The sequence below is a fragment of the Symphalangus syndactylus genome, chromosome 6 (genome assembly GCF_028878055.3).
Source record: "Symphalangus syndactylus isolate Jambi chromosome 6, NHGRI_mSymSyn1-v2.1_pri, whole genome shotgun sequence".
NCBI classification, from domain to species: Eukaryota; Metazoa; Chordata; class Mammalia; order Primates; family Hylobatidae; genus Symphalangus; species Symphalangus syndactylus.
Window position 1 is genome coordinate 44,942,651 of NC_072428.2, and position 14,854 is coordinate 44,957,504.

The 14,854-nt window shown below is 49.1% G+C and overlaps 1 protein-coding gene across 2 annotated transcripts in view; it reads left to right on the plus strand.

Moving 5' to 3' along the window:
• Positions 1 to 14,854, plus strand: part of GALNT18 (polypeptide N-acetylgalactosaminyltransferase 18) — a 351,559-nt gene that overhangs the window by 327,728 nt on the left and 8,977 nt on the right. For both annotated transcript variants that reach the window (XM_055282415.2, XM_055282416.2), the window contains one exon: positions 1,262 to 1,426. In XM_055282415.2, coding sequence (XP_055138390.1) covers positions 1,262 to 1,426 — 165 coding nt within the window. The remainder of the gene's footprint in view (positions 1 to 1,261; positions 1,427 to 14,854) is intronic.

The window sequence follows — 14,854 nt, forward strand, 5'->3', positions numbered from 1 at the left end:
AGAGTGGCTCTCGGTGCTTAATCTGATTATACAAGCAAAACAGCCTAGGTTTACCACCCACTTTCCTTCTGGAAGTCTGGGATTTTGGTGCATACCAGGCAGAGGCTGCCTATGTGACAGCCCCCAGTAAAAACCCTGGGTGCTGCGTCTCTAACATGCTGCTCTGGTGGACAGCATTTCCGATGTGTTGTCACAGCTCAGAGGAATTGAGCATGTCCTGTGCAACTCCCCTGGGAGGGGACCCTTGGAAACTTGGGCCTGGTTTCCCCAGGCTTTGTCCAGGAGACTTTCTGCTTTTCCTTTTGGGTTTGTTTTGTCTCCTTTTGCTGTCATAAATCATAGCAGTGAGTACAGCTATGTGCTGAGTCCTGTGAGTCCCCATAGAAAATCATTTAGCTGAGGGGTGGTCTTGGGGACTCCCCAGCACACCCACAAAACCAAACAATTGTCATCTCGCCCTTTAAGAAAAAGTTTGCCACCTCCTGCTCTGCACAGTCTTAGTGTGCATGGAAATTATGTGTTACACATCTCCCATCCCACAAGACTCTGCGCTCCCTGAAGGCACGATCCAGGCTTTTTACTCTGACAAAGCACAGTATCTGACATGAAATATTTATGAAGGGAGGAAATCGGGGAATCTGTAAATAATGGATTCAAGGCGGGCAGATCACGAGGTCAGGAGTTTGAGACCAGCCTGACCAACATGGTGAAACCCCGTTTCTACTAAAAATACAAAAATTAGCCGAGCATGGTGGTGTGCACTTGTAATCCCAGCTACTCAGGAGGCGGAGGCAGGAGAATCACTTGAACCTGGGAGGTGGAAGGTTGCAGTGAGCTGAGATAGCACCACTGCACTCCAGGCTGGGCAACAGAGCAAGACTCTGTCTCCAAAACAAAACAAAAGAAGAAGAAAAGAAAAAAGAGGGGTTTGTAAACTGGGTGAAGAAATAAATTTAAAAGGTTATGACCAAAGTTTTCCAATGAAAGATTAGACTAGAAATCAGTGTATATTACATATATAAGGGTGTTTTATTTCTTGTAGTTATACAGGTGGACCAGACACTATACCGGATCATAATGTAAAAGGGTTTCTTCTTGTCCATTGCAATAGAAAATAATCTGAAGGCCACTGGATGTGAAGACTCCAGGGTCTTCCCTAAGTGTGGCCTCTCTGCCAGCTGCCTGGAAGAATCACCACCTAGCTTCCTGTCTCTGTGGCCATTGGCATTTATCCACACTCTCTCCCTCCCTCCGCCCCCAGAACGTGTACTACACGAGCAGTCAGCAGATCCATGTGGGCATTCTGAGCCCCACCGTGGATGACGATGACAACCGATGCCTGGTGGACGTCAACAGCCGGCCCCGGCTCATCGAGTGCAGCTACGCCAAAGCCAAGAGGATGAAGCTTCACTGGCAGTTCTCTCAGGTAACAGCCCCAGAGCCCGGGCACAGCGGCAGCCGTGGTGGAAAACCAGGAGAGTGGCCTCAGGGGCCAGGGAGGTGATGGAGGAGAGGGGAAGGGGAAGGAGAGAGAGACTGGCAGTAGTGAGGCTGTGGCTCCAGGCTGCTTTGCTTCTCAGGGATTTGCTGATCAAATTACCATATGCTGTGGGTCTCATGTGTTAACTATTGATCCCTGTGATATTGGCTCTGAGGGAGTTTATTATTGTTGTTTTATTATAATGAATTTATTATTGTACTTAATTTTTAGATATAAGGAAACTGAGGCTCAGAGATGGGAGTCCCCTGCCCAGAGTCTCACAGCTAGAGGTGGGGCTGGGATATAAACTCGGGTCTTTCTGACTTTAAACCTTCACGTTTCTCCTATACAAGCCTCTGCTCATGAGATGGAGCCCCCAGTCTCCCAGGTGTAGACAGTGCTGGGTCTCTGATCTGCAACACCCTCTGCCTTCCACGCAGTATTGGGTCACTCTGGGAGAAGAGGTTTCCTTGCCGGACAGCATCTTGGGGCCATTTGACGAAAGGCAGTCCTCACACTAGTGACCGTGGGACATTCCTTTATTATGTAACTCTTAATTCAGGGGCCTATATTTGACTTCCTGCTCTTCACGCGCCCCTAGTAGCTCCCATTATAGAATGGTGGCCAAGGATCTAGATGCCTAGCTTTGAGGAGAACTTCTGCTTCTGCCCAGAGGTCTCCTAGTCACCAGGGAATCTGCTAAGGTAGGATCCGTTTTCACCCACAGATAGGGATGCCTGCCTCCCAGGTGGAGCAGGTAAAGTGTTAATAACAGGAAGTGAGGGAGCCCATGGGGTTGTGGAGCCTCAGGGCTGCCTGGGTGCTGTACATGGTGGACACTCCCAGGGAAGTTCGGGAGGGAACAACTGTATTCATGGGACTGAGTGGCAGGAGTCCCTGACTCCATCCTCCTGGCAAGCTGCTTCTCCCCTGCTGAGGATGGAAGCTGCTGGGGGCACTGCAAGGAGCTTTGGAAGCTGGCTATACCTTGATTCCAATCCTGGCATCCAGTTACTCTCCCTGTAGCAAGGGTGCTGGTAAGGAGAGTCCCAGCTACATCATATTCTATGGGCATAGGGCACCTTTGACTGTGGTCTGGGTGTGCAGAACTAGAGGACTTACAGAGACTCTTAGGTCCTAAATAAACGATGAATGTCAATACTGAGCTGGAAGTTCAAAACAAGGTCATGGACTTAGGAGCTAGTTAGGAAGCAGAACCAAGAGCCTAAACCAGGGCTTTGTGAACACAGGAAAACAGATGGTGGAGAGGAGCCCAGGAGCCAAATGGGAGCATTTCCGAGGGCAGGTGGAGGATGCAGGTGGCAGCTCTGTGAGTCCCAGCTCACCCTGCAAAGTGTGGGGGGTTCAATGAAAGGGAACTCATGCAAAGGACTCATGGCTCCTGCTCCTTCCTGTCTATGTAACCTTTGACATGTGCTGTAAACTGTAAAGTTCTATCCCAATAGGAATAACAGCTAATATTCATACAGTACTTACTATGTGTCAGGCATATATTAACTCATTTAATCCTCACCACAACCAGATGTGATAGGTACAATCTGACCTCATAGATGAGGAAACTTAGTCACAGAGAAGTTAACGAACATGCCCAAGGTGCTCATGTTGGTCATTATTTATGAAATAGTTCAAATTCTCTCTTACTTCTCATCACTAAAGCTATGTTGGAAGTGGCCACATGGGAGAAGGCCAGAGGTCAGGGCTGAGGCTTGAGACACAGGGTGTTCATCGTCCCACCTCCCTCTCTGTGGAAACACCAGATGCCCCGGCTGGGAGTTGTTGCTGATTCGACACTGTGCCTGGCAGAAGCCTTCATCACTTTCCTCTGCCAGATTTCCAGCTCAGGGGCCAGAGGATGGGACTACATTTCCCTCCTTTCCTCCTTCAAGTTGAGAGGCAGAGGGAGGCCTGGGGTGTGTGGTGTGGAAGGACAGTTAGGTATATGCCCGGTGAGGGATGGCCGTTGTTTCTCAAGTCGGGCTAGGTGCAAGGTAGGCTTGTAGGTTGGAGACAACAGGGTCCTGAGTGCATATTCCGGGCTCCGTGGAGGTGAGTGGGGCTGACTTTGCTGGGGCGAAATGGGCTTCATGCCTGAGACTGTCTTCAGAGTCTATAGAGGTCACAAGGGACCATTTTCTACTGCCCTCAGCCACACCTGCTGGGCCTCTAGGTTCAGCTTGCCCTGCTGTCTGTGAATGGAACCGTGCAGGAAGTTGGTGGTGGTGCAGCTAGGGGTGGGCAGGGCTGGTGGCTTCTCAGGAGACAATGTACTTAACTGGGAATGAATGTTAAGAACCTGGGAGCCTGGTCTCTTTGGAAGGAGTGAAGGGCATTCCAGGGAGAGGAAACAGCATGTGTGAAAGTTGTGAGACACCAAAAGCAGGCCATGCTCAGGGCGCTGCTGGGAGTCAGGGGTGGTCGATCCTGGAGGGCACAGTGGGGAGCAGCTGAAGAGTCTGGAAGGGCAACTGGGCCAGGCCTGGAGGCCACAGGGCCTGGTGGATTTGGTTCTGTGGGAGATGAGGATATGTAACCCCAGGTCATGTTTAGGTCTTGGATTTTGAAAGCCCCCTCCGGCAGGGATTGTGAAGCTAGATTAGGAGAGATACTAGAAAAGGAAAGAAGCAGGATGAAGAGTTAGCAGGAGATTGAGACGCAGTTTGAAGGTTTAGCCATTTCTTCCTCTCTCTCCTCCATGACCCCGGGGTCTTCATGGCCTGCGTCAGCCCCCAAAGTCTCCTCTTAGCACAGGCTCTAAGGCCAATCCTGGGGGCTCAGCTTTGGTGGTGTGGGCTGGAAATGTTGACAGGCATCACCAGGAGTCCTCTAATCGACAAGAGTACTGCTTCAGATTACTGCAGGAGGAGGATGAGCAGTGGCCTCTGGGCTGTCCTGGAATAGCCCCTGGAAGCCACAGCCCAGACAGGCACTTGCAGCCCTGGGGACTTGGTGTCATCCAGACATGGGTATTCCTGAACTGAAGTAAGCATCCAGCCCTCTTCAGACTCCTCTGCCTGTGAGCCTCAGCTTTTGTGTTCAGCCTTATTCAGTTTGATGTTAACAGCACAGCAAGCGCACCTCCAACATGAGACATTGAGATGAAGTCACCCTCCAAGATCACATGGCCTGAGAGTGGTAGATTCACTGGCTGAATCTGAAGCCCAGGCTGCTTTGACATCCAAGACCTGCACCCAGACACTTCTACCCTCTTTCCAGCCCTCACAAAATCCTTCCCACCCATGCTCTGAGGTCCCCACTGGAGTAACTCAGCCTCATCTCCTGTGCACACCTAGATGCCTTGGGGCTGTGGCCAGCGCTCCCCACTCCTCCCATCTTGTCTGTCCATCCTGGCTATGGCAGAGAAGGAAACGTTGTAAAATGGGCAGCCTTGAGGCAAAGTCACCCCAAGTTCCAGCTCCTTCCTTCCCTTATCCCAGGGCATGGCTTGAAAAGGCAGCCCCACACAATTCCTGTTTAAACAGACATAGCAATCAACAAAACAGGCATCTGCGGCACACAGCTCTTCAGTGACTGGGCAGTTTTCAGCCACTTTGGCGTATGTCTAATTAAAACTCCCCAGAGTGCTTTGGCAACCATATATTTGATCCTTCTACAAAACGGAACTGTTTGGAAATACTCTTTTTGAATTCCTAGTTTGCAGACCCAGAGCAGCCACTCTGACTTGCTATTTAATAATTAATATATGTGAAAGTTTTGCTTACTGCAAAATGATCAATATTTATCAAGTGACCTGGAATCTCTCCTTAAGCCCTCATTGGTGAGGAGTCGCTGTCGACAAGGCCTGAAGAAGCCAGGAGCCTCTTAAATGATTAAAGTCTTGTGCTTGGGCTAATTTTCTTGCAACAGGTTTTAATCTTTGCAAATTGCATTCAGATCCTACCAACTAGAATGTTCTGGTACTGACGTTGGGCTGAAAGGAGCTTTTACTGGGTGCATTTCAAATCTCCTTTCTGGTTTCACATTATGCACTATTTATTCTCCTGAGGACCACATTTAAGCTCCACAGACACTCAGGCTGAATTAATTTTAAAATAATCTAGTGTGTTTTCCCAAGTTCTCCAACCAAGAAGATAGGCATTTGCATATCTTAGTGTTCTATCTCATACCCTGATTTTCTGCTTAACAAATAAAATACATTTCCTCTAACCCCTGCAAGCTCTTCTGAATTTCCAATACTTCAGGCTGAACCAGGACAGTGTTAGATACTGACACTGAGAAACCACCTTTGATGAAAACATCTCTTGGCAACGCTGATGTGCAGGACTCTGATGAGCAATTTTCCAATGATGAACAGTCTTTCCTTTAGTCATTCATCAAACATTTATTGAGCTTGGGGGTTGGACAGGAGGAATGCAGATATAAATCAGGCAGAGCCTCTGCCCTCAAGGAGCTCATGGGCATGTAAACACAATGGAACCAAATGATGAGAACAGAAACCGAGGGATGTGCTGTGTTCTGAGAGCCTGGGATGACCGACTTGGTCTGCAGAACTCAGAGATGGCTTCACGTAGGAGGCTTGTTTGATTTATATCATAAAGGTTGTAGAGACAGTTTCCAAGCATAGAACATCCCAAGTAGAGGCTCACTTGGGCAAAGGCATGAAATAGCTGAGCATATTTTAGGAGTAGGAATCCATTGTCTGGTGTGTGCAGAATTTAGAGTTTTTGATGGGACAAGTAGGAGATAAGACTTAGAGTCATGTAGAGCAGATAATGGTGGTTGTTGAAAGCCATACCAAGGAGGTGGACTTCACCTTAAAAGCAGAAGGAAGGAATGGGGAATGTTCTTAAGTAGTAGATTTCCATGGTGGGGTGTGCAAAATCCCCCTGGCAGCTGAAAGCAGGGTGGATCAGAAGGAAAGAGGCTGGAAACAGGGAAGCAAGTGAGGGAGGAGACTGTTTCATTGTCCCAGGAAGAGATAGGAGGACTTGGTTGCCACAGGGGTGTGGGGACATGCAGCTATCAGGGAGGACTTTGAGAGACATTTCAGCAGGTTATTACACAATGATGGATTAGATGATGGTAGTTGGGCGGTGGAGTGGTTCTCAATACAGGACCATTGCCAGCCCTGTGTTTGAGAACATTTGGTGGGCAGGCAGAATTGCCTCCCTCAAGCTATACACCCTCTCTAAACAGCTGATGTCTCCTGCATCAGCACATGACAAAACTTCACAATATTAGAAGTGGCAGTTGTTGCCTTCAGTGATTTTTTCCTGTTTGTGATTCCTCCAGGATTAAAGCACTTCTAAAACTACCTACCTACTGGGATGATAAATTCATATGCATTAAATGTATGTCTTTCAACCTTCTGAGAGTAGCCTCCATACTGAGATTTGGGGGATTCTGGGATTCAGTGATGGATTTCTGTGAAAAAAAGAGGCATTTGGTCAATGACCCCTGGACCAGTGGAGGGAGAGGGAAGAGGCAAATATCAGGTCACTACAGAGAAGAACTTTGTGGCAGGATACTTGTCAAGCAAAGCAGAGGACTGACTCTCAGTAGTAACAAGGCCACCTCTCCACCTGCAACTACCATCATTCCTTTGAATGGTTTGTAATAGCCTAATGTTAGAGGAAGTCCTCTGTTCAAATATGTTATTGAAGAGATTCTTGCTTTGGGAAGGCTGTTGTTATGATGTGGTCCTCCAAGCTCCCACTTTCTGAAAGTCCATCTATATGTCTAAATGCATGGCTAAAGGATTGAGGACTATTTAAGACCAGAAATTGCTCAGAAATGTCAGTGTTCTACCTGCAGATCTCTGAAGGGCTGCCTTGTGCAAGGGCCCAGCAGGGTTGTCCTGTGTAGCCCTGAGGGAGGACCAGCAGGGGGAAATCAGGAGCAATTTATTGAGCTGCTTCTTCATAGAGCTGGCGATGAGGCTGATGGCTTGGGCAGGTGGTGAGTTCAGGGGACCATCAGCAGGTTGTCAAAGGCTCTACAGCTGTCAATGGAGTTGGGCTGGGTGATTTTAAGGGCTTATGGACCCTGAAATTCTGTAATTCTAAGCTCCCGAAGTTAGATGGCAAACCCTGAGAAGAGTTTTTTCCACCTAGAATTCTCACTGGGCCAGTCTGAATACAAAGCATCACAAATTTGAGAATGACACTCTTAATCACACTTTATGGCATCATTTACCCATTATTTCCACCCATGTCCCTCTCTTCTTCCATCAGCCAACAGACTAGAGGGCAGGACTGTGTCTCACACTTCAGTATCTCCAGCACCTAATGAAAAGCCAGAGACAGAGGCGGCACCCAGCATGCTGTTGATCAAATGAAGGAGTCTTTTTAAAAAATTCACAAATCTTAACCAAAGGCTCCCTTGTGTACAAGGTCTTGAGCTAGGTTTGTGGGAGCCCCAAAGATGAACAAAATCCTACCTCAGTGACTGTCCTCGGATGCATGCATGCTCACTGAAGAAAAAAAGTGTCATATAACAGTATTTCAAAAACATTTCATATTAATAGTCCAAGAGTCCTGCTTAGCTGGAAAATCCCCAGTTCCTACAGTGAACACTTTTAGGTGGTGGCGCATCCCACCTGCGGTACACAGACATGCATTATGTAGGATTTTTTTTTGTTGTTTTAATGAGACGGAGCCTTGCTCTGTCACCCAGGCTGGAGTGCAGTGGAGCGATCTCGGCTCACTGCAAGCTCCGCCTCCCGGGTTCACGCCATTCTCCTGCCTCGGCCTCGCCGAGTAGCTGGGACTACAGGCGCCCGCCACCACGCCCGACTAATTTTTTGTATTTTTAGTAGAGACGGGGTTTCACTGTAGTCTCGATCTCCTGACCTCGTGATCCGCCCGCCTCGGCCTCCCAAAGTGCTGGGATTACAAGCGTGAGCCACCGCGCCCAGCCAGAGGGTGGAAATATTTTATACCAAAACAGATATGCATATTGCATGAAGTGGAGTGCAAATTTAAATGAGTATTTTTAAAAACAGGAGGATCTGATGAAATCTCAAGGTATTGAGACTGTATTTCATGTTGCCCTCAGACTGGGTTCTTTGGCGGGAACATTGGCGAGGCCGAGCTTGGAGTTCAAGGGCATGCAGGGCAGACACTACACCCCAGCCCCCTGTGCTTGCTTCATTCTCAGAGCAGCACTGATGCATTTTCCAAGTGGGGAACATTGCGGATAGCCACAGAGATGTCTGTTAATGCCAGGAAAGGAGAAATTTTCAAGACTAGATGAGACTTCCCGGAAGAGACTGAGCCCCTAGCCAAAGCTGCATGTCAAGGGACAATTGGCTCTGATTTGTGAGGTCTCATTTGATAATTTGATGCAAGATGAGTAACGCACGCAAAGACGAATCTATTTGCAGAGCGCATTTCCCGGGGAACACCACTAATTCTGCCAAAGAATTTCCCCACGCTGGAGGAGGAGGAGGAGTCCTTGACTTTCTCCTGCTCCAATCCCCAAGTGCTATCAGCAAGTCCAACTTCGAGAACCCTTTGTATTGAAAAGAAAAGACAATAATTATTTCATTATGGCTCCAGAATAAAACAGCCTTTCATTTCCATGTCATATGAAGGAACAAGTGTGGAACTGTCCAGTTTTGAGGAACTGACAAAGCTTCGTTTAGGCCTTGGATGTGCTATTAGTTATTTTTGGTTTATGGAAGTCAGCACTTCCCTCCTCTCCCTCAGCCCACAGATATCAGGGACCAGGACTAGGTGTGATGGCTCCGCTCCCCACTACCCAGACCTGGGTGAGATTTTCAAATGTACTGCTCAAACATTTATACGGTGTTTACTATGTGCCCTGCACTACTCTGTTTTATAAATGTTACTTAATCCCTATGATAGTGCTATAAGGTACTTACTATAATTATCCCCAATTTTACAGAGGAGGAAACTGAGGCATGGAGAGATTAAGTCATTTGTCAAAAATCAGATCTGGGAATCCTGCCTCTGGGGTCCATGCTTTAAACCACCATACCATGGTCCCTTGTCCTGCCTCTGGAAAACCCGTGGATTGCTGCAATGAGAGTTTGGGGCTGGGGCCTCCCTGCTGAGCCTGTTGCAAATATGTGTGGACTGGCTGGATCCCTACCTCCTCAGCAAACTCCCTCCAGCCATCCTGCTGTCTCCATAACCCCTCTCCACCTGTGCTTTTGCACTTGATATTCCTGTTACCCCATCTTCAGTCCAAGGGGCCCTTCACACAACAAGCCCCGGGCAGAATCTCACTTAGGCAAAGGTGAGACTAAGAGAACACCCAAGTACTTAAAAAAAAAAAAAAAAAAACACGAAAGTCTTTACTAGTAAATCAGGTGTTGAGTATTCATAATACAAAAAGACCACTTTACCAAAAAAAAGACTTAATCTCAGGGTTTCTTTAACTAGCTGTAACGTCCCACATATGCTTTGAAGTATTTGATTACTAATCATTAACTACTTAACCTAGAAAATCCTGAGCTCACCATGCTTAAAGCCAAAAACCCACTGGGCTGCTTGCCCGTGGAAAATTAATTAAAAAGGAAAGTGGAATGGGAATAAGCAGAGAAGTATTTGGAATACACGAGCTAGTACACACACAGTGTCCTTGTGAACTCCTTAATTGCAAAAGTAAGACCAGCCTGAGCTTAACACAAATACTCCAGATGTTCCACCTCAGGGTGCAAGTGACCAGTTGGGCCCAGCCCTTTCCTGAAAGGGGGTCATAGCTTGTGGTCTCAAAGTGTGGTCCCAGACCACCACCACCAATGCAACAGCACCTGGGAACTTTAAAAGGCATATTTTCAGGCCTTATCTCAGACCTAGTGAATCAGAAGTGAGAGGGGCAGTGATCTATAGTTTAACAAGCCTCCAGGTGACTCTAACTCTTACATTCCAGGAGGAACAGGCCAGTATGTACCACACGTAGGCACCATAGACACACTTGGGAAACTGAGGCAGAGAGGTGCTTGGCTGTGTAATAACCTGGGATCTGCTCCTCAGTGCCCAAGAGGCTCATGGACTGTGGCTTCCACATGCCCCAGTCTACACACAGTTCTCTATGTTGAGACACAAATTGAGTGCCCCAGCATGCTCTGTCTCCTTTTGCAAGTGAGAAGACTGAAGCCCAGAGTGGCTCAGCCATTTTCCTGGGGTCATGTGGCCAAGGCGGGGCACAGAGTCCTAGGTTCTTTGCTCCTGTTCATGCTTTTCCAGTTCCTATTCCTGAGAGGCCCAGAAGGAGGAGGAATTAGGCTGGGAGGAGGGAACCTGGCTCTAGGAATTATTATTAGCCTTTGAAATTCTATACATTCAAATTTGATTTTTTTCTTCTAGCTGCTGTTTCCATATTTAATTTGGTTTTCATTCCAATTAAGTTCTCTGTGTGCTACGGCTTCTCTCCTGCCAGGTTTAATTGCCCTTATTTAAATTCTCTAATTAAAAGTATTGTGTGTTTCCAGATTATGTAGTTGTAGTATTATACAAATAATACAGATGACAGGGCTGGTGAACCAAGTGACTGTGCCCTCCACAGAGGGAGGGGCCAGCCCAGGTCTCTGCATGAGGCCCCAGCCTAGAGCCATGAGACCAGCCCGGAGGCTGCAGGTTGGACCCTGGGAGTGAGGACAGAAGTCGGCTAACATGTGTCCCTTCTTCCTTCCTTCCTCCAATGCTCTGTGCCCAACACAGCACCACCCAGAGTGGCCTGGTTAACCTGTCAGTCAGATTCTGCAATGGCTGGCCCTGTCATTCAGAGTAAAAGCCAAAGTCTTGCTTGTAATTCCAGCACTTTGGGAGGCTGAGGCAGGCAGATCACCTGAGGTCAGGAGTTCGAGACCAGCCTGGCCAACATGGCAAAACCCCGTCTCTCCTAAAAATACAAATATTAGCCAGGCATGATAGTGCATGCCTGTAATCCTAGCTACTTGGGAGGCTGAGACGGGAGAATCAATTGAACCCGGGACTGTACTGAGCCGAGATCCTGCTACTGCACTCCAGCCTGTGTGACAGAGTGAGACTCCATCTCAAAAAAATAAAAAGCCAAAGTCTGTTCAGTGGCCACAAGGCCCTATCCACTTCCCTGCACCTCTTGGACCTCATCTCCTCCCGCTAACCCCAAGCTCGGGGCCCACGACTCCCCCACCTCTGCCCTGGGCCGCCACCTCCCCTCCTTCTTGTCCTTGCCGAGATCTCAATTTTGATTGACGATTTCCCTGGCCGCCCCTTACAATTGCCGTCTGCCTCCAGCTCACCACCACCCCTTAGCCTCTTTCCCTGTCTACATTTTTGTATACAACCTTATCACCTTCTCGCATGCTTTGGAATTTATTTTTCTGCTTTCCCTCCTAGAATATAGTCTCTACAAAAGCAAAGATCTTTTTCTGTTTAGTCACTGATATATCTCAGTGGCCTAGAATGGTAGGCACTCATTAAATATTTGTTGAATGGATGGAAGGATTAATGAATAGTGTCTCTGCAGAGGGCCCTCAGAGGAAACACCTAATTTTGAAGCTCGCTGAGGTGACCCTTCTCCACCCTAGGCACTGGAGCAGCACCAGCTCCCTCAGTCTAGTTCACCACCACTGTGATAGGCAAGGGCTGGGGCTGGCCACCATCCTAGTGAGGAACATAAAGGGGGCAGACCCCCTGGGTTCCCAGCCTGCCACTACTTACTACTCATTTACTGACCACGTGACTCTGGACAAGTCTCCAAGCCTGTAAAATGGGGATAATTATTCTCTCTGCCTCTCAGGGCTTTTGTCAGGAAGACCTGGAATTGGGCATGTAAAACATTTGGCATAGTACTAGGCAAATGGTAAATAAGTGATAGTTGTTATTCCTCTCATCTCAGCTGCAGAACCTGCAGGCGGAAGTACAGTTAGTAAAACACGAGGCTGCTCCCACGGTGCTGAACTTCCCAGGAACGCACTGAGTGTGGGAAAGGAAGGCTTCTTTGCAATGTTTGTGCATGAAATTTTCCGAGAGAAGAAGAAAGAGTCTGTTCACTGAAAGAGGCTGAGGTCAAGAAGGGGGACAGGAGGAAGACAGTGCTGGTGGCCAGTGCTATCTCTGTTTTAAAAGTTTAAGCAAGTTTTAAACTTTTTAACCTTTTACAATTTTTGTTAAAGATCTCCAGCATCAAAGGGTGGCCTGGCCCCTCTGTCCATATCCCAGATGTGTTCCCAGGGAGCAGGTCAGGGCTCTGCTCAGTGATGCCCCACCGTGGCCTTACTACCAGTTCTAGAGGACTCTCCCCTCCCAGCCTCCAGGGAAGGGAGCTCTCCTGGCCTCATACTCCACCCTCCCTGACAGGCTCAGATATTCTCATGGGGGTTGTGTCCCATCCACCCGCCTCTCCCAACCCCACTCTTGGCTGTGATCCATCCCTCCCACATCTCTTCAGGCAGCCAATGCCCAGGGTCACCACACTTCTAGTCTCTAGGGTGCTGAGGCTGTGGCTGGGCCGGGGCCGGGCCTGGGAAATGTCAGATGGGAGTCTCTGCAGGATGCTTTATGTCTCAGAGACCTCTGCTCCTGCCTTCCTCTCTGGACCTTGGCAAGGTGCCCCTTGGAAGGCAAGCAAAGAAGGGGCTGTGGTGTCTGTGTGGGACGTGTTTCTCCAAGAGTCGGTGGTCTGGGGTCTGCACAGCACCTCGCTGTTGGCAAGGCCTGGGCCGGCCCCAAGGATGAGCAGAGCAGCCAGAATCTTCAGCTGAGTGGGTAGCGGCACTTGGTCTGGGCCTGTTTGTTGTGCGCTTTGGTCACAGCCCCCAACCTGATCCTCTGATCCGTATGTTTTATAGCTGATCAAGGGATTCCTATCAGTCCTCTGCTCATCCTTCCAGGAATCAGGACAGAAATGACCATCTGGGCCTGCAGACAATGAAACCAGAAGCGGGGAGAGGCTTGCCCAGGCCACATAGCTGACCGCCAGGAAAGCAGCTGTGTCCTCAGCATCCTAGCTCAGCACTCTTCCCTTTCTACCTGGCTCCAGAAACGCCAACAGATCTTGCAAATTAGGGAGCGGGCCTGGTTTTGGTCCCCTGCCTGCATGCTTCTCCCAGCGTGGTGGGGAAGACAGACCACTGGGCTGGCAGGACTGTGGCAGGGCCAGGGAACTGGCCACAGATCTGTTCAAGAAGCATCAGCAACACAGCCCAGCCTGGGTGTGGGCAGCAGATATGCCCAGGCCATAGGGTTTTACACAGAAGCTAAGGAAATGTGGGCCATGGAGCAATGGTCTGGCCTTGCTTGGAGCAACTGGCACAGGGGATGCCTCTGGGCCTAAAAGTCTAGCCTCTAAGGGACAGGATGGGCACCAAAGGTGGACCGCGGTTTGAGAAGACAACTCGAGGCTGTGCTTCACACCTATCAGGATCAGGAGTACCATGTGGCCCCAATTCCTTGGCTATATTGAAGGGGCCTCTTGTCCAGTGTAAATGAGGCAGTGACCCTGGGCGCTGTGGTCAGTCCTGAGGGACAGAAATTAGCCAGAGCTTGTTCAAAGGAGGGCAACCAGTTTGGAAAATTATACAAAATTGTCCCACCAGGAACTGGGAAAGTTAAACCTGGAAATGCTGGGAAAAACTGGGAGATGCAGGCCTCACCTCCCCTGCTGGAAGGGAAGGTGTGGAGGAAAAACAGGCCGCTGGGGAAGCCTCAGGGGAGCTCAAGACAAGGATTTTAGCTCAGTGGGAGGAGCATCCTCCAAGGGTGAGCAGCTGGGGGAAGACTGCATATTTGAGAGGGGGTGAGATCCTTCTCCCTGGAGGTGCCAAGCAGAGCTGAAGGGCCCCATGGCCACAGAGGCCATTCGGCATGTGAGAGCGAGAGGCTGGCCTTGGAGGTCTCTTTCAGCATGGGGATTCCAGGGCCCTTCCTAGGCTTGTCCAAGGGCCCCGTTCAGAGGCCGAGCCTGCAGGTTTCTCCCTGGCAACCGGTGGGCCCCAGCAGCTGCTGTTTCAGTTTCCCCTTTATTCTTTGGTCTCTGTGCTGTTGAGTACACTGAATCACTGCTCTCCCCAGGGGGGGCCCTGGGGTGTGAGGCATAGCAGGAGGGATCTTGCTTTATTTGTGTGAATGCTTCTGAATAGGTTGGTGTGATCTGCTGGGCCATCTCCCCAACACAGGAAGTCGGTAATCCCATATCCCCTCCCAACACACACATACACAGTCCCCTCCACCCGCATCCCTGCTTCTCAGTCCCTGCCTCCTTCAGCTGTGACTCAAAGTCCCTTCTCAGGGAGCTGGATTTTTTGTGTCAATTTTTTAATTGAAGAACATGGATATAGAAACATGTATAAAATACACACTTTCAACTCCATGGTTTAAAACAAAGCAAATCCCTAGGTTTCCATCACCCAGCTCAGGAAATGGGACTGCCAGCAACAGCCTT